Source organism: Lissotriton helveticus, chromosome 1_1, assembly GCF_964261635.1.
Source record: "Lissotriton helveticus chromosome 1_1, aLisHel1.1, whole genome shotgun sequence".
Classification (NCBI taxonomy): domain Eukaryota; kingdom Metazoa; phylum Chordata; class Amphibia; order Caudata; family Salamandridae; genus Lissotriton; species Lissotriton helveticus.
Window position 1 is genome coordinate 1,111,787,547 of NC_136057.1, and position 24,240 is coordinate 1,111,811,786.

The following is a 24,240-nucleotide window of genomic DNA, read 5'->3' on the forward strand; positions in this document are numbered from 1 at the left end:
GAAGGTGGCGAGTTTGTTGCAGAGGTGTTGAGGGGGGGTTGTCTGCTGTCTCTGTGCTGGGATTGGTGAATTTGTTAACTAAGGTAAAGAGTTCTTTGCTGTTGTGTGCGTTGGCGTTGATGCATTCCTTGATGGCTGCTGTCTTTTTTATTTGGATGAGGTGGTGGTGTGCAGTGAAGGTGGTTTTGAAGGCTGCATGGTCTTCCATGATCTTGTTGCTCCTCCAATGTTTTCTCAAACCGTCCTATAAACATTGTTTTAAAACATAAAATGCATTTTGTGAATGATGCATTGTGGACAAATATGCTGCAGTATGAAACATGCATTTGGGGCGTGCCAAGCAGTATGGCACTGAAATCTTACACAACATACCTCACTCATAGGGTTAGACCACCCTAAAGGCCAATCAGACAGGGCCTGACAAGCTGGTCTGATGGTTTAAGGGCCATCTATTTATGGGACTGTTTTATGGTCTCCTGGGCTAGTGTTTGCTGTTAAAATAATCATTTCCTACAGCAAGCTCAAATCTATGCAAACTTCCATATCTTGGAAAACAATTGTACAGTATGTTTTTACAAGTTCAACTGCCCCAATTTGCAAACTTGGTCCTCTTTCTGACTTTCTAATTAACTAACGGGGGCCCCCTTTATTGTGAGTCCTTAGGCCAGATGGCACTCAGGGGGTTCTTCCTTCCAGTTGTTCATGGTGTCAACCTTCAGTCCCAGGGTCCAGAAGAAAAGCACAACCAAGAGAGAGCTCTTCCCCCTGCACAGAAGCTTTTTTTAGTGGGGCCCGGAGGTTCCATCAAGGATGCAACTTTGGCCCCAGGAGGATGGGGTCACCACCAAATGATGGCTAAAGTGCAGGGGGAGCTGCAAGGCAGCACAGCCTCCCCCCTAAAGGAAGACCTGGGTCTTCACCCTAAATTGGGTCGTACTCGTAAAGGATAACCTCTCATGGATTTCCAAGGATGTTTTAGCTCACTCCAGGATGTAGCATAAGCTCTATAGCTGGGAGTGCTGCACCCTCTAGGGGCAACGTTTATGACTGCAGTATCTGTGGTTTGAAGGCAGCCAACATAAGTTTTCATGTTGTGCAAACACCCAGGGGGAAGTGGTGTAATTAATAATGTGTTGTGATTCTAAATGTGATGCCCTTTAGAGGGCTATGTTAACTTTCAACTTTCCATACAAAAGGTTATGCTGAGTTCACAAATCACCCAGAGATGCATAGATCTTGAGCACGGTTTAATGAAGTAATGATGCTGACAACCACTCATGTTCAAGGTATACATGCTTTATTGCCAATATTAAGTGTGTTCATTCAAAGTGATATTCCATTATTGTATTTTAATACAAGTGAAGTTTTTGACATGTGATTTGGTGATCTCAATCTACTTTTGGAAGGAGCAAGAGTAATTACGCAATGTCACCAAGAAGTATTTCCATCAACTTATGTATATTTGTAAATGCTGCATTGTATTGAGAAGTATGCATGTAATAAATGTACTTCTTTTTTCAAAAGAAAAGCACAGATTTGACAATCGTTTATTGAGTGTTATTATTCTGTACCTGTGAATAGTGATTACTAGCCCAAACTACCGCCCTTGAGTAGGTCTTGGACTGCTCCGCTTCGCTACCTTGAGAGAGTCAGGTACTACAATGGGATGCTTCGTTCCCAAAGGAGGACAAATGTAGACCCATTACTTGCATAGGTCACACAACTAATGACTCACTTTCTAACAGTATATAAGAAACTCTTTAAATGACATTAAAAAAACTGTAATTTGGACTCCAAAGCAATGTATTCTATCTATTATAGAATTTGGCTTTTGGGTGCTCCCTACATTATTATTTACAGGTGAAAGATTATTTTCCTTGATGTGTGTAGGCCCTTTAAGGCTCATGGCCTAACTCTCCTGCTTGCCACAGGTCACGAAAGTGCCCCCTATATTTCCTTATATCAAGGCCATACATACGTAGAGTCCATATCCTTGTATGAACTGTGTATAATGTAATGTGCGCCACAGGGCACATTTATTTATCATATTTATTACATAACTAGTGTAACTGTGGACGAGCTGAAACTGAAAATGCACAGGTAAATACTGTAGAAATAGTCCTGGAGCAGAGAAGAGTGTATAGGGAGAAGCAAATAATAGGAGACGCCATGGTCAAGCAGCAGGAAGTAATGGAATCAGACGTCTGTGTGAAAGAGAAACACAAAGAGGAATAAAATACAGGCGCTCCCAAGATATAATTTGATGGACAGTACTTGTCTCCAAAGGTAAGCAGTTAGAGCAGGGGTACTCATAGTACGGCCTATCAGTGTTATTAAGAAAAATGTAAGAGTGTCCTGTGTCCGCAAACACTGCCGGTGGCAGCAGCGCTCTATGGGGCCGGGCGATTCCAGCGAAGGTCAGAGTGGAGCTGCAGGGGCTCTAAGAAGGGGCTAAAGAACAACAAAGCCTCATTAACAAGTAAGTGGTCTTTTAACGACCTGTTAAGTACTCGGGTGCGGTGGGAAGCTGTCTCCGCCCCGGCTGACACACACGCACGCCAGGCGAGGTGGCAGAGGGAGGGAGAGGGAAGGGGGTGAGAGAGGCAGACAGGTGGGAGAAAGACAGAGAGTGACAGAGTGCTTTCCTCCAGTATTTAACTATCGTTTTTTTTGGGGCTCCACTTCTATGCATTTTAATTACTGATTGTGTCCAGAAGGCAGGGTTAGAATGGAGGAAGCAGCCTATTAAGTAATAGTGAAGTCTGTGTTTGTGCAACGTCGTGGAAGCGTGGCCACAAAACTGTCACACGGAAGCAGGAATTATAAGTAGCTCGTGAAGTGGGGTGTTTGAAAATGTGTCGGGAGCAGCTAAGGAAGACATATATCTAGATTTAAATAAACATGAAAAAGCAGCAGCAGTCTCCTCGGAGGCCCAAAATCATGTGAGGCACTTGAATGATAGAGAGCTCTTTCACTGGAGGAGCCCGAGACCCTCACATGATGAACTGCGCCGAGAACATATCAAGAGGGGAAGGGATCTGAGGTGAAGACAGCCACCCGAGGTGAGCCGGAGAGACCACCCCCGTGGAGGGAGCGGGGTTCTCGTCACAACCTTAATGGTGAATACAAGTGGGGGAGGGAGGGGGCTGCTGAACCCCTCCCTAGAAAAGCTCCGGGGAGAAACTTTTCCTTGGAGGGGTGGATTCATCTTCCGAAGACCCTCACAGGAAGGGCAACAGCGAGAAAGAACTATGTCCTGGATGGGGAGGGATTCTCGACAGCAAGAGACATTTCGTGGGAGAGTGAAGGCATCTGAGGGTGGGGAGATGTGAAAAAGCATCCGGCTAACACCTCACCGTGCCGGGAAGGGGAGTGAGGGAAAGGGAGTGAGGGAGGGAAGGGGAGTGAGGGAAGGGGAGTGAGGGAGGGAAGGGGAGTGAGGGAAGGGGAGTGAGGGAAGGGGAGTGAGGGAAGGGAAGTGAGGGAAGGGGAGTGAGGGAAAGGGAGTGAGGGAAGGAGAGTGAGGGAAGGGGAGTGAAGGAGGGAGGGTATGAGGGAAGGGGAGGCAGGGAGTGAGGGAAGGGGAGTGAGGGAAGGGGAGTGAGGGAAGGGGAGTGAGGGAAGGGGAGTGAGGGAAGGGGAGTGAGGGAAGGGAAGTGAGGGAAGGGGAGTGAGGGAGGGAAGGGGAGTGAGGGAAGGGGAGTGAGGGAAGGGGAGTGAGGGAAGGGGAGTGAGGGAAGGGAAGTGAGGGAAGGGGAGTGAGGGAAGGGGAGTGAGGGAAGGGGAGTGAGGGAAGGGGAGTGAGGGAAAGGGAGTGAGGGAAGGAGAGTGAGGGAAGGGGAGTGAAGGAGGGAGGGTATGAGGGAAGGGGAGGCAGGGAGTGAGGGAAGGGGAGTGAGGGAAGGGGAGTGAGGGAAGGGGAGTGAGGGAAGGGGAGTGAGGGACGGGGAGGGAGTGATGGAAGGGGAGGGAGTGAGGGAAGGGGAGGGAGTGAGGGAAGGGGAGTGAGGGAGGGAGTGAGGAAAGGGGAGTGAAGGAGGGAGGGAATGAGGGAAGGGGAGGCAGGGAGTGAGGGAAGGGGAGTGAGGGAAGGGGAGTGAGGGAAGGGGAGTGAGGAAAGGGGAGTGAGGGAAGGGGAGTGAAGGAGGGAGGGAATGAGGGGAGTGAGGGAAGGGGAGGCAGGGAGTGAGGGAAGGGGAGGCAGGGAGTGAGGGAAGGGGAGTGAGGGAAGGGGAGTGAGGGAAGGGGAGTGAAGGAGGGAGGGAATGAGGGAAGGGGAGTGAGGGGGAAGGGGAGTGAGGGTGAGGGAGAAAAGGAGATGAAAGGAGAGGGAAGGGAGAGGGAGGGAGAAGGTAGGAGAGGGAGGGAGAGGGAAGAAGAGAGAAGGAGATAGGGAGAGGGAGTGAGACAGTCAGAGTGAGGAAGAGCGCGGGAGAGGGAGGGAGTGAGAGGGAGTGAGACAGTCAGAGTGAGGGAGAGATAGGGAGAGAGAGGGAGGGAGTAAGAGGGAGTGAGACAGTCAGAGTGAGTGAGACAGAGGGAGACAGGGAGGGAGAGAGGGAGAGAGAGAGAGATAGAGGGAGGGAGACAGAGAGAGGGAGAGAGAGAGAGAGGGAGATGTGTGTGTGCCGGGTCTGGTGGCTCAGTGGACGCAGGCGTCCGCTGCAGGGACCTGTGTTCAACCTCACGGTCACAGTTTTTTTGTTGATCTAGCCCCGCCCCCTCCCCCACTGACCCCTCCCCCACTGGTGCGGCCCTCGGACACAAACCACACTGTAAATTTGGCCCCCGAGAGAAAGTTTGTGAGTACCCATGAGTTAGAGGATCGCAAAATAATTTGTATTTCATCTTTTTATTTTATTTCCTTTGCTAATATGCTACATTGCGCTCGTACTCAAAACAAAGTTACAAAAAAATAACGACAAGATAAACGGGTTAATAGTTTAAAATATTTGTCTTCAGGTTCCGAATAAATAAAATAATAATTTAAAAAAAGCGAATAGGGGAGAATGGAAGCCTCCCAAACAGGTTCAGGGCAGCAGGTGAACGGTCCCTGCTAGAGACCTTCACCCCTCAACAGCCAAACACCCTAAAATGTGATTATAAATGATTTATTTATTTATTTATTTATGCATTTTAATATAGCGCGGACTTTACCCGAAGGTGTCAGAGCGCTTCACAATAGGAACAGAACTGATGCATGAGAACATTACAAGTGAGCAAATTACAAAAGCAAACGTTACATTACATGAGGCAAAAGTGACAATCGTGAGCCAACAAAATACAAGAGGTAGCAAACGGTGCATTTACAGGAGAAAAAGTGACATGTGTGCAGGTTACAAAAGCGTCAATAAATGGAGGACACTCAAACAAAAAAAAAAACATTAAGTAGGCAATGGTGGCACTTGTGCAAGAATGGAAAGCAAACAAAATGTAAGAGGTAGCAAACGGTGTGATACAAGAGAAAAGTGACGTGTGCATGTTATAAACGAGTGCCAAACATAGGTCAAAGGATATTACTGCAATAAATGGCAGACTCTCACACAACAAGAACACACTGGGAAGGCACTTCCATAGTCCTGGAAAGAAGAATTTTCTATAATGGAAGGTCTTCCTTCAGGTAAAAGAGAGGGAGTGAATTAAGTTTGGAAGTGTCTTTGAAGGACGAGAACTTTGAGGTCAGTTTTGAAGGCCTGGGAGGAGGTGGTGGTCCGGAGCTGGGGTGGAAGTGAGTTCCAGATTCTCACTGCGCTGCCTGAAAATGATAGGGCCATCGATCTTTCCTTCTTGAAAGTGGGCGGTTCAAGCAGTAGATTTTCCGCATTTCGTGATGTTCTAGAGCCTCCCGAAAGTTTCAGTTTATTCGCCAAGTAGCGAGGAGAGGAGGAGTGCAAGGCTTTGTGGGTAATGCAGGCAGTCTTGTAGATAGATCTTGCCTCGATGGGAAGCCAGCGGAGGGTGGATAACATGGGTGTGATGTGGTCGCTTCTTTTGGCCCCATAAATAAAACGAGCTGCTGAATGGAGAACAGACTTGAGGGGGGACAGGTGGGATTTGGGGAGGCCAGTAAGAAGAGAATTGCAATAGTCCAGCCTGGAGAGGACCAGCGATTGGACCAGAGTTTTACGGTCATGCTCCGGGAAGAAGCGACGAATCCCCCAAAGAAGGCGCAGTTGGTATCGAGCAGACTTTGCAATTGAATTAATGTGGGAGAGTAGATTGAGTTTTGTGTCGAGGATGACACCAAGGGATTTTGCGCTGTCGACAATGATGGGTTTATTGTTCAGTAGATTCATCTGGTCCATCCATGATTGAACCGGGTGAGGAGGAGAGGAGGAGGAATTCAGTTTTGGAGGGATTTAGAATCAGTTGATGTATAGACATCCAGTTTTGAATGGAGTCCAAAGTAGAGCTTAGGACGGAGAGATCATGAGAGGAGGCAACCTTGAGGTAGATTTGAGTGTCGTCTGCGTAGAGATGATAGTGTACCCCAGATTTACTTAGGAGATTTTCCAGAGGTTTCAAATAGAGATTGAACAATGTGGGTGCAAGTATAGAGCCTTGAGGAACACCTTGACCCACCGCCAAAGGAGATGAAAGACTGTCCGCTATTTTGATCATTTGGGATCTATCAGAGAGGAAGGAAGCAAACCATTTGAGCACAGTGCCCTCCATGCCCATTCTCTGTTGAAGAGTGTTGAGGAGGGTGTTGTGATTGACAGTGTCAAAGGCTGCAGAAAGGTCAAGGAGAATTAGAAGACAAGACCCCACTGAATCAAGTATCCGTAGCGCGTCATCAATCACTTGCAGCAGGGCTGTTTCAGTGCTGCAGTTTTGGATGAAGCCGGACTGAAAATTGTCAAGAAGATCATTGTCCTTGATATGACGAGAGAGTTGTTTCGCAACACATCTTTCTGTGATCTTCGCAAGAAAGGGTAGGTTAGTAATGGGGCGGAAGTTGTTGAGGTCATTTGCATCCGCAGTGGGTTTTTTAAGCAGAGGGGTGATCTGCATAGTTTTGAAGGGAACAGGAAGGGAGCCTTGACAGAGGGAGAGGTTGACCAGAGTAGTCCAATAGGGAAGAGAATGGGTATATAAGTCAATGGCAATGGCACTAGGGATGGGGTCAAGAGAATGGTTGGAGGGCTTTGTTTCGAGGATGCACTTGAGAAGGACATCTTCAGAAATGGGGTCAAAGTTCTGCCAAATGGCTAGAGATTTGCGCTCCTCTGGAGGGGTAGGATGAGCGACCTGATCCACAAGTGATTTCACTTTTTTGTCAAAGAATACAGCGAAATCAGCAGCTTTCTTTGTAGAATCCTCCAACTTGGCGGTTGGGGGAGAGCAGAGAGCAGTTAATATTCTTGATGAGATCGAATAGTTTTTTGGGTCTATTTTTGGCTGAGTCAAGGAGGGTTCTGAAGTGTGATGCTTTCCCAAGGAAGATGTGCTTGTGGTACTTGGATCTTGCTGAACGAAGAGTGGCCAAATTATTGGTGGAAGGTGCTTGCCCCCATTGTTTCTCCAGGAGTCGTAGGTTCTTCCTTTCTTCATAGAGGGATTTGTTGAACCAAGGTGCTGAGGGAATGGGCCATTTCTTTTTGCTTTGGAGAGGAGCGACATTATTGATTTCTACTGCAAGGACTGAGAGGCATTGGGAGGTGAGATCGTCACATCCAGGTTCGGGTCTAGCCTTGGAAGTGACAGCAAAGCTGATTTACAGAGGGAAACAGTGTCAATGTTTTTAGTGTCACGGAACCAGGAGGTAGCCCTCTTAGGTTGGCCAAGAGTTATAGAGTGTGCTAGGTGAAGAGAGAATGGAATGAGGAGGTGGTCAGACCAGTCTACATGAATAGGGGTAGCGATAGAAAGCATGCCTGCTTTAGAAATAACAAGGTCCATGATTGAGCCCTTAGAGTGTGTTGATTATGTGCAGTGTTGGATAAGAACGTTTGTAGAGAGGAAGGTGGCCAGCAGGATCGCGGACGAGTCTTGCAGAGAGCCCCAGTGGAGATTGAAGTCACCCACGAAGGTCTGATTGTCACTTTGCGAGTATTGGTCGCTGATGAAGTCAATGAGATCCTCTATAAACAAAGGGCCGCTGCCAGGTGGGCGGTATATGACATGGAATTTGAGGGGTGAGCGGTGGTGTAGTTGAAGCTCAAGAGATAGACATTCAAAAGTGCGGAAGTCGCTGATGGGAAAAGCCTTAAGTTGAAGGGAGTTTCTAAAGATGACTGCAACACCTCCCCCAACTTTGATAGGTCTGTCATTCCTGAAGATAGAGTAGCCTGTGGGTAATAGGAGATCAAACATAGAGTGAGAGGTATCATTGAACCAGGTCTCTGTTAGGAAGAACAGGTCAATGATAGTTCGTATGTGCGCATTACAGTTCCCAGATACGCAGGGGAGTGGTGTGCCATGGCTTTGATGATGAGCAGAATGCCGAGTTACAGGAATAACCAGTGCAATGCACAACGGCAGCCAACAGAACTTGGATTGCAGAGGAAAAAGCCAAATTGCACAACACTCGTACCCGTCAAAATGGCCTGGTAGTCCTGATTCAGTGAAAACAACTATTTTCGGCCAAATTTGGATTACAGACAGTGCAGAATTACTTCACCAGGAGCATACTTGCAGCATGGAATTTCAGGCACATATCGACCTGCTAAAAGCAGGTGGATTGTGTGCCTAGAAATGTGTCCGGAATTACAGGTTTATTTTCAGAAATGTGGGCATTTTATTCACCATTGCTTATGGGCCAATAGGTGATCAACTTGTGATCCTAATGTAACACTGGTTTTGGGATTACCCCTAATAAATACCAAGTCATTCGTAATGACGGCCATGGCGTGTGAGCATGACTTCATAAAATGCATTCAAATTGGAAACTTCTCCCAACTTGGCAAGTTCAATGTTGTGAACTTTGAACCTTATTAACAATTTCAAAAGGGGTTTAGAAAAAGGTGCCATGCTGCCCTTCGTAAAAATGTATTTATTCTCTGCTGTACACACTCAGTTCAATGCTGCTTGGAGCACAGCCTTGTGCGTCAGTGTGTGTGAAATAATTTTCCTTGGGATTTCGTTGTTTAATGCAAAAACCTGGGGACACCATAAAGTATCCCGAAGCAGGTGTGGACCCAACAGATTGGAGACAAGTAACCCAATTCTCAAAGGTGAGTTTGCATGTATAAATGTATTTAAATAATATCTTGATTCACTTACTTAGTCAAGTAATGTCAAGTCATGGATATTTATTGAGCGCAAATATCACCCGGGAGTCTCATGGCGCTTGGGTAGACTCCACTTATGCAGGAGGAAAAAAGAAAAGCGAAAGAAAAATACTATTAATGGTCAAACAACCAAGTTTTTAATTCCTTGTGGAAACTATTGTGATCTGTAATAGAGAGTAGATGAGGTGGAGTTTTATTCCAGAAAGTAGGTGCCAAATATGAGAAAGATCTCCAGCCATTTCTGGCGGTACGAACTCTGCATGTAGTGAGAAGAAATTTGGTGCTTGAACTTAAGGTCCTGGTCGGCTGGTACCAGCAAAGTTTTTTTGCAAAATAGCTAGGCCCATTTCCGTGCATGCTCTTGTGCACTAGACAGAGAACCTTGTTGCGAGTACGCTTCCTTATAGGAAGCCAATGAAGATGCTTCAGACTAGGCACTGATGGGGATCTAGAAGAAAGGTTTAGTACCAGTCTGGCGGCTGTATTCTGCAGGACCTGGAGCCTGGAATAGAGTTATTCATTGATCGAGGCCAGCAGGGCGTTTCCGTTGTCAATACAGCTGATGATCAGTCCCTGAACAAGTGGCTTCCTCGAGTCGATTGGGATCCATTGAAAGATTTTTTTTAAACTGCGCATGATTCCATAACAGGCACCAGTTACCTGGTTTACCTGATTTTTCATTGATAGCTGGTTGTAAATCATGACTCCAAGGTTGCGCCCCACTGATTTTGGGGAAGGACAGGGACCCAGTTTTTGGGGCCATCAGTTGTTAGACCAAACTTTGTGTGCCCCACCCAAGATTATGACCTCAGTCTTGCTGCCATTTAGCTGGAGATGGTTTGCACTCATCCAGCTATCGATGTGTATCATGCAGATTTTAAAATGCGTCTGTGTGTCAAGGGGATCAGGTCCTAGGGTGATCACTAGCTGGGTGTCATCAGCATATGACACCACATCAAAGCCATAGGATCTGATCACCCTCGCCAGAGGTGTCACATAAAGATTGAAGAGCATCTGGCTCAAAATAGAGCCCTGAGGGACTCCGATCTTTACTGGCCGGCTACTAGAAACCATGTTGTCAATTTGTACTGTGGTGGTTCGATTTGTTAAATAGCTTTTAAGGCAGTCCAGGGCCTTACCTCTGACACCCATCTCCCAGAGCCGTTGTTTTAAAATGCTGTGGGAGATGGTGTCAAAAGCAGCAGACAAATCCAACAGGATGAACATGGCCAATTGTCCGTTGTCCTGGGCTAGTCTGAAGTTGTCAATAACTTCCACCAGCGCTGTTTCAGTGCTGTGGGCAGCCCTCAAACGGAGTGTGACGGGTCCAGTAGTCCGTGGCTGTCCAAATGGGTAGTAAGTTGCCCATTGATCAAAGACTCGAGGACCTTTCCAAAAAAAAGAAGCAAAGAAATAGGACGGTAGTGGCTAGGGATTTTAGGATCGGCTGTAGATTTTTTTAGGATAGGCCTGACCCTCGCAGCTTTCCTTATAACTGGGACTTCTGGTTGCAAAAGTGACGTATTAAATATATCAGTGAGGTTTCTAAGAAGCAAAGGGCCGACAATTGAAAAAAGACGCCATGGTATCGGGTCTACCGGAAGGCCAAATTTGATCTTGGCCAGGGCAGTTGACACTTCATCTGGGTTAAGTAGGGTAAACTCCTCTAAAGGAGGGAAAATGCTATCAGGAGCCTGATCACAAGTTTGGCAGTGGGGCAGTGGGGCGGCACGCCACTTCCCCGCTCCTGCACCGCAAAACTCAACCGCCGGCCACTCGCCGTATTCTTGTTGTCTAGCATGCCGGCTTTTGGTGTTCCAACTGGAGTTCCTTTAAAAGAGGCACCGCAATGGGAACATCAAAGCAAGTTCCTGCACGGCATGGACTATTAAGTCCATGCCGTGCAGGGACTGGGCATGTATGCAGACAGGAGGGCCCACCATGTGCCCCCCTGCATGCATCCTCATGGCCAGAGGCAACAGGGGACCCTCTAGAGCCCCCTTAGTTTTCTCACCGCCAGCAGTTTCATGGCGTGAACACCACCATGAGACTGCTGGATAATGATTCGTAATGTGTTTGGTGGGACTGCAGCAGCTCCTTTAAGCATATTGCAGTGGCCCTGCCAAGCACATTGCGGCCTAAGACTGCTGCGCCAAAACTGTATGATCACTGTAGTTGTAATGCAGTAGTCGGACCCCTGGTGGGCGGTCCGCTACCACCACCCCACCTCCACCACGGGTTCGGTGGTCCATCAGGCCCTTAGTCCTTTCTTTTAATATTGATTTCCTATTCTACTTCATGAGAAGCCCATGATACAGGTAGTGTATACTGTGCAAAATATTATCTTTCTGGGCTTTTCTACTGGCTTGGCATGCTAGAAAAAGATTTTTTGTTGGAATTACAATTAGTTGAATATGAATACTATCTAGGAGATTTGGGGATTGCAGTCATATTTTCCACACACATTTCTTGCCATTAACATTTCTGAGAGTTCAAATGTACAGGACAAATCATAGATTTATGCTTTATTTATTTGTAATGGTTATAGTAAACTTTGAGTAATCCTAATTTACTACAGAGATGAAGAATCAGCAAATGAGCGATAAGAAGAGAAGCAATGGAGGTAGACGACACATTCAATTATGGAGGGTGACACCTAAGTGATGATCTGTATTTGAAATTGGATTACTTATTGACTGGGCTGTGAGCCCTGGACAAGCAGCTAACACAATCCTATTCAGTGTAAGGCACAAAAAAAAACCAAATTAGCCTGAGCTCAACTCCTTGGTAGCTTGGCACAGAACAATCAGACTGTGTAAAGCATTTGTGCAACACTTCAAACAGTAAACCAGTGAAAAGACCACTCAAAAAGATCCTAGACAAGGTTAGAAAGATAGAGCAAAGTTTAATTAAAAAACAAGCCCAAATGGTCTAAAGTCCAACTAGAAGAACCAGACTTATGAATTTATAAAGAATAAACTATGAATAGTGCCTAAAAGCTTAAAGTGCCAACCAAGGATATCTGGTTGTGCAGGACCGGTTCAAAGTCAAACCTTCAGGACAAACACAATGGAGCTTGGGCTCAGTTTTTGGGCCAAGAGTCCTGTTTGCTTGGAAGAGGATCGCCGGGAGCAAGGAGAGCGTCGCGTATGGTGGCCTATGTGGCACGAAGAGCAGGCTGGGCATTCCGAGCTGGTTGGCTGGAGCTTCGCGGTGGACATCCTTCATGGCATTGATGCTGGCTGTGCATGGAAATGGGCTGGAGGCCACTTGTGCTGAACTTCGGTGCAAACGACATGGATGTGGTGAGAATGGACCCATTCAAGATCATGAGGTGCCCAAAAGCTTAAATTAAGAGCCCACTGAGGCACACCAAGGGTCCAAGACCTGAGGAGCACCGCTTGGGGGTCAGGGACTTGCTGAACACTGGTCTGTTGGCGAGCCTTTTGTGTCCCAGAGACTCACATCAGGAGGCCAGCAGGCTAGCCCTTTGAGTCACTCTGAGGTCATGGGTTCAAGGGGGAGGTTGCAGTACCATTTCCTCTTCCTCAGACAAGAGGGCATCAGGTAGCAGGTCAGCACAACAGGGCAGCAGCTCCTCAGAGTAGCAGTCGGCAGAGTGGCAGTTCTTGTAGAAGCACAGCAGCACTTCTTCCTAACAGAATATCCATAGGTCCAGGTGCGTACTGAGGAGTTGGTGTCTGACATCCGTCCTTTATACCCTAGTTCGCTGGTTCTGGCTGGCAGAAGAAGCTTGTAGACAGTGGCTTTAAAGTGCACAGAATTCCCTACCTCCCCTGCCCTGGTTCCAAGCTGGTTGAAGTGATAATGTAGGGTTCTTAGGCTCTTTGTGTGTATACAACAGATTGGAGACAAGGGACCCAATTCTCGCAAAGGTGAGTTTGCATGCATAAATCTACTCACTTTTAGCTCTGCTTCTACACATAGGTGTAACCCTCAACTTTTATGCTAATCACCCTTTCTGGGTTGAGAATTACACCTAGGTGTAGATTTAAGAGTATTTACCACATCAAATAAATGAGTGGAAAATCCCACGACTGAATTTATTAGTGAAAAGTTATCTTTAGTAATTCCCCATCTGTATGTGGAGATTTTTGCCACGGGGGAGGAGATCTCCCTACAGTAAAGTATAGTCATATTTCATTTCAATAAAATAATTAATAACATTAATTTAATGTACAAAAAGTTACATTATTTGATCCAAATAATATTAGCCTAGTATGACTCAAAGAAAAATGATAATTAACATTAACTTTGCTTTAGTTTACAAATGTAATTTAAATGTATTTAGTTTAAATATATGAATTATGTTTTAAATAATATTTTAATATATACTTTATAATTAAAAACCCTTATTATTGCTTACATATTTATTTGTATTTAATTTGTAATAAATATGTCTCTAATTTATATATTGTAATAAGTGTTAATAATGTTTTGTCTTTTTAATCTGAGGTAAAGATATAATATACTTTAATTTAATTTAAACGTATGTTAATACTAAATAAAAAAGAATATTGTTTAGAATTTATCGTATTTAAATGTTTTAATTTAGAAATCTTTTAAAATAAAAAATTAATTTAATTTGCTTGATATTATTTCCTATTGCAGCCCACGGGCACAATTTACCTATGCACAGCAGTTCTGGACAGGGAAAAAACTGACCTGGTATTAAAAGGCCAATCCTGGATTGATTCTGGCCTCTCTTCAGGGACTGATGAGCAGGGCCTTTAAAACAAACCTCTAAAAGTATTCTTTATATGCAGGATTATGCAGTCATCTACAGTACTTCCTGGGAAGATTATACAGCAAATCTCAAACTGGCCTGTAGGATTTGCTAACAATAGGATTTACGAGTACCCTATTCAAAGGCTCCCAGGTCAGAAATTCATTCCTTAATTTGGTTTCATGATAGGGAAAGAAGAAGTTAAATCCCAAAGTAAACCACAGAACAGGCTAGCCCCATTCCCAAAACAAAGAAAGACATATGCTGTTTTTTAGGTCACCTGAGCTGGTCCAGAGAAGTATTTCAGTAAATGAGACAAAGCCTTTGGCAAAGTTACACTCTGACCATCCATGATTTTCCATTTATTCTACAGGCGGACACCTCAGGGTAGTGTTCAGCGGTCCACTTTACAGAAATAAAAAAGGTATGTAAAGATCCTTACCATAGGTTATGAGGTAATTTTACCACACATTGGACTGAAAGAAACTGACATGCACAACCAGACAGACTCTTCACCTCACTAAAATAGGGAGACATTGGAATCAGAATACAGCACCGATTAATAACACCTAAGGCATCTCGCATCTATGCCTGTTCATACCGACAGTGAAGTGAAGTTCAGTTTTAAAATTATCAGGAAAATAGCTATCACTCTTGGCAAAACAAAATGTGTTAAAATGTGTTCTTAACACCACTGTGCACATTGTCCCACACAACGTTATGCGCAAAGCAGACAAATAATGAAATAACAATTCGCTCTTTTCTCACCTTGATTTAGGGCTAAAGCTGGAGCATAAATAACAATTCCAGTATATAAAATCTGAAAAAGAAATGCAGCAAAATCAATTTCAACAGATTTAAAGTTACTGCCAATACATAGCCCAATATGCACCAACTCTTTATTTCGATATATAAATAAACAGGTTTATATTTCTGATTTTCTTCTTGCATAGCGAACCTCTGAGCCTCCTTGCGCTTAGTCATAAAGTTTGCGTAGCAGGGAATCAGGGAAATATGTTACTCTGGGCGGTGATTTCCACTCCATTTGCGGAGTTTGTGGGGTTTACCTCATTGGCGCTCCACAGAGCACGAGGAGTTCCATAAAAACTCCGCCCAGCAGACTTTTTTTCCCTCACTCATGGTCGTCAGCATCAAATTAGCAAGCTCGAGCGAAGAAATGCGAGTGGTTGCGCCAGGTTGTGACCACGTGCTTTGAGAAACCTTCCGTTCGCGTTGCGAAAGCTGCCGCTCAAGTAGGAAATCTACTCAAGCAACAGAAAGGAAGCTGCGCCCTCTTGCACTGCGGATGGTGCAGTTCACAATGATTTTACTGCGCAGGACAAACATCCGGGCCCCAAAATCACAGTGAACGGTATGACCCTAACGTGTGGCGGAGTTTCATTATCACTCCTCCCAGGCTTAAAAATATGCTCTGATGGATGCATATGAAAATAACATGTAACGGAGCACAGCACAGAGTATATTATATGGGGATGTATGACATTACAACGCATGCTTTTACATCGCATGCTTTTACAACGTAAGTATTACAACGCATGCCTTTACAACGCATAGTTCTTTGGGGTGCTGGATAGTGAATAGTTTAATTTACTATTCCAACTCCAGTCCCCGTGGATAGTAGGGAAGGTGTTGGATAGTAAATTAAATCTATTCCCTATCCTAGAGCGCCCCCTAGCGCAATGCATTGTAATGGTTTGCGTTGTAATAGTTGCGTCGTAAAGGCACTGCGTGGTAAAAGTTGCGTTGTAAAGGATGTTCCCCGTTATCATGTAATATAACATGGTGCAGACCACAATAAGTGATCTTATATGTATTGCTAAAGCTCCTAAGACTCAAGGCACTATTAACAAATGTTATTGTGATCAAACTAAGTGGCAAATATTTTTATTAACCAAAGTTTAAAGCCTAATTTATCCATCTCTTAGTAGGGATAAAAAACGGTTATCCGTAGGTTGTAGTGAGAACCAGCCGCTGCAGGTAAGAGTGGTAGGGTCGGCTGGTGGGATTTTGAGAGACGACCAGGAGGGAAAATTAATTATTTATTTAATTTTCCCTTGTGGTCATCTCTCGAAATCCCCCCCCAACTGGCTCCACCGCTCTTATCTGTAGCGGCCGCAGCTGCTGAGAACTCTACAGTAAGCGCACTGACACCGTGATCTCTCTTACTGGCTAACAAAGCGATACCAAAGGGGATAATGGACGGAGCGTTTGAGCAAATCAAACACTCACCCCCAGTCAACTGATCTGGGTTTAATCCATCATCATTCATTATCTCACTCCACCACCCCAGTCTCTTCCTGGCTTGGCATGGTAGTAAAGAACTTAATGGAAGAACGACGTTTGGTGAAATGTGACCACTTTCAAGGAGATTTTAGGATTACAGTCATTTTCTCTATACACATTTCTTTTCATTATATTAACTTCTGAGAGTCTAACTGTAACAAAAAAAATATAGATCAATTCTTTTAATTGAAGTATTTTAATATGTTTTCAGGTACCTTCCAACTCCACTCTGTGGTTTGTTGTGCTCACAACAAAAGTATATGTACAATTAAATCCAGAGAAAATAGGTTTGGGACTGTCCATAACATTTTTACTTAGTTCATATTCAAGAAACTGCTATGACAGCTACTATCGCAAACAGGTTCGCTGGAAGCACTGGCTCCTCAGAGCACTGCAATACTATGTTCATTCCCCTACTTTGTCCTTTCTTTTAAAATTAATTTCCTATTTTACTTCATGAGAAGCCTGTGATACAGCCAGTGTATACTGTGCAAAATATTATCTTACTGGGCTCTCTTAATGACTTGGCATGATAGGAAAATATTTTATGGATACTTTCTATGAGATTTTGGGATTGTAGTCATGTTTTCCACACACATTTCTTGCCATAAGTTAATTTCTGAGAGTTCAAATGTTCAAAAAAACCATTGATTGATGTATTTGTTTATTTGGAATGGTTGTACTGTGCTTTGAGTAACCCTAATTCCCTATGGAGCAAAAGATCAGGAATCAGCAAATGAGAAATAAGAAAACAATGGAGTTAAACAATACATCCAATTATGGAGGGCGGCACTTAAGCGATGATCTGTGTTAGAAATTGGGTTACTGGTTGACTGGGCTGTGGGCCCTGGTCAAGCAGCAAACACAATCCTAGTCAGGGTAAGGCACAAACAAACCCCAAATTAACTTGCGCTCAACTCCTTGGTAGCTTGGCACAGAGAAATCAGGCTTACGTTAGAGGCAATGAGTAAAGTATTTGTGCAACACTTCAAACAGTAAAACTGTGAAAACACCACTCAAAATGATTCCATGCCATGTTAGAAATATAAAGCACAGTCAAATTAAGAAATAAAGACCAAAAACGCAAAAATCCAATTAGTAGAACCAGAGTTATGGATTTTGAAAGAATAATATATAAAATAGCACCTTAAAGCATAATGTGCCAATCAGGATATCTGGTTGTGCTGGACCGGTTCAAAGTCAAATGTTCAGGCCGACCGCAATGGAGCCTGGGTCAGTTGCAGTCCAGATTAGACCTGCTGAAGTTTTACCTTCTGAGTTTTAGGGCCAAGAGTCCTGTTTGCGCGGAAGAGATTCACCAGGAGCAAGGAGTGCACTGCGGGTAGTGGCCAAGTGGCGTGAAGAGCAGGCTGGGCATTGCGAACGGGTGAACTAGAGCTTCGTAGTGAGTGTCCTCTGCGGCATCGATGTTGACTGTGTGAGGAGATGGACTGGAGGTAGCTTGTGCGAATGGGCCCATTCATGGTCATGAAGAGCCCAGAAGCTGACTTGAGGTCACCACTTGGGGTCAGAAACTCGCTGAAGACGGGTCTAGGAGCTGTTGGAGAGACTTTTATGTCCCTGATGCTCAGATCTAAAGGCCAGCAGAATAGCGCTTTGAGTCAATCTGAGGTCATGGGTTCAAGATGGAGGTTGCAGATCCAGTTCTTCTTTCCCAGGCAAGAGGGCATGAGGCAGCAGTTCAGTAGAATGGGGCAGCAGCTCCTTCAGAGTAACAGCCCAACAGAGTGGCAGTCTTGTAGCAGCACAGCAGCCCTTCATCCTGGCAGAGTATCCACAGGTCCCGATGTGTACTGATGAGTTGGTGTCTGAGGCCCCTCCTTTATAACCTGGTGCCCTGGTTCTGGAAGGCCAAAGAAGCTTCTAGACAGTAAAATGCATGGATTCCATTGCCTCCTCTGCCCTGGCTCCAAGCTGGTTGAAGTGGCACTGCAGGGTTGTTAGGCTCTTAGTATGAAGACAGCACACAGCATATTCAGTTGTAAGTGAGGCACAGCTCCCAACTCCCATACTGCCAGTGCTGGCCCATCCAGTCACACCTAAGCTCCTATTGTGTATAGCTGTCTAGGAGGAATACACAAAGCCCAACTGCCAACTACACCCAGTCATGTGACCAGAAACAGACTGCAGACACCAAAAGGATAAGGCAAAAAAATTCCAACTTTCTAAAAGTGCCATTTTCAGACCTGTAATTTAAAATCCAAATTCATATTTTAGGATTTAAAATTAGGATTTTAGAGACACAAAACATGATCTGGTCATTCCTTCCCATATGGAAATTACATATTATAAAATGTAATAAGGCAACTCCAACATTATCTTATGGGACAGATAGGTCTTGCAGTAGAGAAAAAGAATTTAAGAGTTTTTCACTACCAGGACATGTAAACTTTAAAAGCATATGTCCTCATTTTCAAACATATTGCACCCTGCCCTCTCAGCTGTCCAGGGCCTACCCTATGGGTGACATACATGTATTAAAAGGGAAGGTTTGGGGCTGGCCAACAGTTTATTTTTCCAGGTCTAAATGGCAGTTTGAAACTGCACACACCTGCTCTGCAATGGCAAGCCTGAGACATGTTTAAAGGGATACCTTCCACGCTCATGACGAGCTGAGCTCGTCATGAGTTGCGCCGCTCGCATGCTCATGACGAGCTCAGCTCGTCATGTAACGCGGCTTTCTAAAAAAAGCCGCACAGCGCGAAAAAAGCCGCCGCACGCATACGGTTAAGTGGGTGGCACAATCAGTGCTACTGGCCCACTAGTAGCATTTACTTTACAGGCCCTAGGCACACTTAGTACCACTTTACTAGGGACTTATATCTTTCTTTCAATTCTTTATTTCGGCCATTCTGGCCATAAAAGAGTACAGAAGTAAAACATGATAAAAAGAGATTATATACAGAATTCATTTACATAGACACAGTAGATCATAAAATTCATTGGGGGTATATTAGACATCTTTGCAGTGGAAAAAAGTTCAAAGTATTTGGTCCTTAACATTCAATATCAATTAATTGACGCCGCTTGGCCCACATGGCTAACAAATACTTAGAAAGTGCGAATACAATACAACTCGAAGTGTCAGTTTTTAGAATTCTAAAGGCAGATAAACAGTGTTTAAAACCCAAGTTTTTACAAAGAGGTACCAGCCAATACTTCCTGGATTTGCTGTAAGCTGGACAGAAGAAGAGCACATGAAGTTCATCCTCTACGTCACAGCTACATCCTGGACACGAGTTGTTAGTAGAGGCTGACCATTTGCTAGTAAAAGCTTTTAGGGGTAAAGTGCCGTATCTCCATTGTATAAAGGTTCCTGGCCAAAATCGGGAAAACAACGTCCATAAAATCCTCAAAAGAATAAGAATTTTTAAAGGCTAAAAAGGAATTGGTCAGGGTGCCAGCATTGGAAGCGCAGACAGCAGAATTCAATTTTTTATCTTTCAAAATCCTAGTAAGGGACTTACGCGAAACCTCGGGACAGCCCCTTTCCGGATTGTCCCACATAGCAGGTACACCTAATCTTAAAGATTCATGTTTTATGAACGCCAGCCAGGGAATTTTTCCTACGCTATTATAGCTTAGTATCTGCTACAACTCTTGCCTATAATTTAGCAGATCTGGCGTTGTCCATAGCCTACACCAAAACCTGAGGGGCTTTAATGCTAGCTCATCTTCTATAGGTCTGAGTCCCAAATCTAACCTTAAGGGGAGGAGCGGGGTACTTTGAGGGAGTGTCAGTAACTGCCTGATACATTTTGTTTCTATTTTAGCGATTGCAGACCCACAGGAATGCCCCCACAGCTCCCCATCATAGAGAGCTGCAGCCCTTGCTTGGGTCTTATAAATCTCCAGGGCTGGGCTCACTGGCTTAAATGTCGATGTGTTGGAGACTTTGAAATACCACCCGCCAACTGTGACAGTTTCATTTGAGATTTGACTTGTTGGGGTCCCCAAGACAGATTTTCATGCAGTGTCACCCCAAGATACTGGAAAGTCGTGACCCTTTCCAACCTCACACTGCCCAGGGTCGGATTCGGACGAGTGGATGCCGGAGGATTAAATATATTATACATTTTGTTTTGTCGGCATTTATCTCAAGACCACGGCATCGACAGAAGTCCCCAAAGCTATTCGATATGCGTTGAATCCCCATAGGGGACTTGGAAAGCAGGAGGGTATCATCAGCGAACATAATCGCCGGAACCCTCCTGCCTGCCAACCTTGGCGCGTCGTTGTTGGGGACATTATCCAGATGTGAGATTACACCATTTACATAGAGGCAAAACAGGGTGCGTGCCAGAACACAGCCCTGCCTCACACCTCTGCCGACTGGAAACCTTGGTGACAATGCCCCATTCCTCCCACATCTAACCTGTGCAAAGTTCCCCTCGTGTAATCTCATAAACACATTCAAAATTTGGGACGGGACGCCCAATTCCTGGAGAACCCCCCACAGTTTTCCCCGTGGCACTAAGTCAAACGTGGACCGGAGGTCCACAAACACCATGTAGAGGCTGCCACCCTCAATCTTTGCCGTTTTCCCATACAGTAGCATTAGGCAAAAGATCTGGTCCATGGTGGAGGTGTTCCTCCTGAACCCCGCCTGAAGAGGACTTAGGACTTCATGTTCCTCCATCCAATCCAACAGGCGATCCAGAACGAGCCGCGCCAACATTTTTTACGGGACGTCAATGAGGCTGATGGGCCTGTAGTTGACTGGGAGCAGAGGAGAATCCTTCTTATAAATCAGGACTATCTCTGCTCCCAGCCAAGTACAGGGAACCTCCACGCCTCTCAGGATTGTAATGTGAAGACAGTGTCCAATTAATTATGCAGGAACAGCTTTATTAGGAATCCCACCAGGGAGGCAAGTCTTTACAGCAGTCAGTCCAGCAGCCAGTCCTGGTTACAACTGCCTGGCTTGAACCACAACATTCCCCAAAGAACATCCCAGCATTCTGTACAAGGAATGCTACAATTAAAGGAGAAACTACAACACATCTCCCTTATTATAATAAAACAAGTAAAGTGCAACAAGAATGACAAGGTAACTGAAACTAATAATGAGAAAGCAAAACTAACACTAAATGATAATAAGAAAAGAAACAAAGATATAAGTATAAGCAAAACATTTAGCACAGAAAATAAATATGGAACAAAGAATCATTTTACACAATAATCTTGTAAGTACAAAGGAGGTCTTCTGACTCTAGAGCTGCGTGAAGAGATGTTCTGCGAGAAATTATTATAACTTTTCCTTAACACTAAATCGTCAGAACAAACCCTCTTATCATCCTCCTTCACACAATGTGATAAACGAGACATACTCCATACATCACCCCCCTCAAGCCTAACAAAATTTTTCATGACTTCCACAATCCTTCTTGGACCAAAATATTTTGATTCACCCTTTGGTGACCATACCGCCTTCTTTATAAAAACAGAATCACCCACCTTCCAAGAAACTTCCTTAGCTCCTTTTTTATCATCAAATCTTCTCTTGTAATTGTCTTGGTATTTCCTCACTCTCCAATTATTTACTACACAACCTCTGTCTCTAACACTCAACCATAAAGGATTTCATTTTGAACCAGCCACCCTCCCCTTCAAACTTTTAAAAGGTGAAATACCTGTCACACAGTTGGGAGTGTTCCTGTGCGCCCAAAGTTTTTCCCTGAGAATGGGTTTAAGGGCAACCTTCAATTCAAAAGCAATCTGGGCACAAGCTCTAATTAACCTATTCATGCTCTCAACCAAACCATTGGCATAGGGAGCATAAAGAGCAGTCCTGTGGTGGGTAATGGACAAATCTTTCAAAAAAGTGGTCATCTCCTGCGATGTAAATTGTGCCCCATTGTCGGACACAAGAACATCGGGAACCCCCTCACATGTAAAAGCATCTTTCAAAAACTCAATAACATTTTTATTAAAACAGAACTCATACAGCACGCAGATAACCATTTGGACGTATAGTCCACCAAAACCACAACAAATCTCTCAGAGGGAGCTAAATTATCAAAAGGGCCAACAATGTCCACTGCTAATTTCGACCAAGGACGTTTAGGAATTGCAACAGGAGAAAGTGGAGTGGTTCTTATTTTCTTGGACTTATCATTACCTGCGCAAATGTTACAATCTTTAACAACAGTCTCTACTTCCCTGTCTAATTCAGGCCACCAATATGACTCTCTAACTCTAGCTTTGGTAAGACTGCGTCCAAGATGTCCCTCATAAGCCAAATTAATTATCTTCTCTCTCATTAACAAAGGAGGAACCAATCTATCACCACGAAACAACTCTCCATGTGTAATGTGCAATTCCTCCCTGACATTCCAATAACCTCTTGCCCCCTCACTGACATCTTTTAACATCGGCCAACCATTTATGGTAAAATCCATGACTTCCATTCTAGCAACATCATTAGAAAACGAATTCCTCCACTCTTCTTCATTCAACGCTGATTCTTTCACCCATGAAACACTATGCTGCACCAGATCCGAATCACGCACCATGACCTTCTCTAAAGGTAACTTTGAAACAAAATTAGCAGGTATATTCCTAAGACCTGGTAGATATTCCACACAAAAATTGTATTCCATAAGTCCCTCAACCCACCTCTTGATCCTGGGAGTTGTGCACTCAACATTCCGACAAGCAAACAATTGTACAAGAGGATTATGGTCAGACCTCACAATAAATGGTAAGCCCCACAAATAAAACCTGAAATGTTCAATGGCCCAAAAACAAGCAAGAGCCTCTCTCTCTATCACTGAATAACGCTCTTCAGCCCCCTTAAGTGCCCTGGAAGCAAAACCTATCACTTTTTCATTGCCATCCACAATTTGGGAAAGCACGGCACCCAATCCCCGCAAACTTGCGTCTGTAGACAAAATTGTATTCTTACTAACATCAAAATGTCCTAATGTTGGCATCTTTGCAATTTCAGATTTGACAAACCCAAACGCCTTAGAACAATCACTGTCCCAATTAAAAATGACACCTTTCTTCAAAAGAAGTCTAATCGGTTGCATAATACTCGCAAAATTGCAAATAAAATTGGAGTAGTATTCAGCCAATCCATTGAAAGATTTCACCTGATCTTTATTACAAGGAGTCGGGGCTTGCAAAATAGCTTCAACCAAGTCAACTTTAGGACTAATACCTTCCCCCGAAATTGAATGGCCAAGATATGACACCGAACTGAGTCTAAACTTGCACTTTTCACGACTCAAAGTTAAACCACATTCATCTAACTTTGACAACACCCTGAATAGGATTTCATCATGCTTGCACCCATCTCTACCATATACTAAAATATCATCCTGAAAAAAGAGGACAGAATCAATACCAGATAAAACATTCTTCATAACTCTCTGGAAACAAGCGGCAGCGCTTGCCAATCCAAAAGGCATTCTTATGAATCTGTAAGCACCAATCGGAGTAACAAATGACGTAAGGTGCCTACATTCCTCGTGAAGCATTATCTGATGATATGCAGCAGATAAATCCATGACACTAAACACATTAGCACCACCCACTTTTGTCAAGATCTCATTGATATTGGGCAGAGGTTGCCTATCAACCCAAATAAAATTATTAAGACTCCTCAGGTCCACACACATTCTAATTTTGCTTCCTTTGTCCTTGGGCACCAAAACAATTGGTGCGAGCCATTCAGAAGATTCTATTTCTTCTATCACCTGCAGCTTTAATAATCTTTCAATCTCCTCCTGAAGAGGCTTCAACATAAGATTGGGAACCTTCCTCACCTTGTACACCACAGCTTTTGCATTGTTTTTTAGAATTATTTTATGTTTAAAACCTTTTAAAAGTCCTAGTTTCCCACTAAAAACTTCTGGAAACCTCTCAAAAATATCAGACGCATCACTACCTTGAGAAATTAACATCACCTGTTCAGGAGCATTCGGGTTC

General features: G+C 44.3%; 1 protein-coding gene across 1 annotated transcript in view; it reads right to left on the bottom strand.

Annotated features, from left to right (window-relative positions):
* Nucleotides 1–24,240, bottom strand: part of LOC144821562 (sodium-coupled monocarboxylate transporter 1-like) — a 310,280-nt gene that overhangs the window by 145,052 nt on the left and 140,988 nt on the right. The window contains exon 3 of the mRNA XM_078678751.1: nt 14,749–14,800. Coding sequence (XP_078534877.1) covers nt 14,749–14,800 — 52 coding nt within the window. The remainder of the gene's footprint in view (nt 1–14,748; nt 14,801–24,240) is intronic.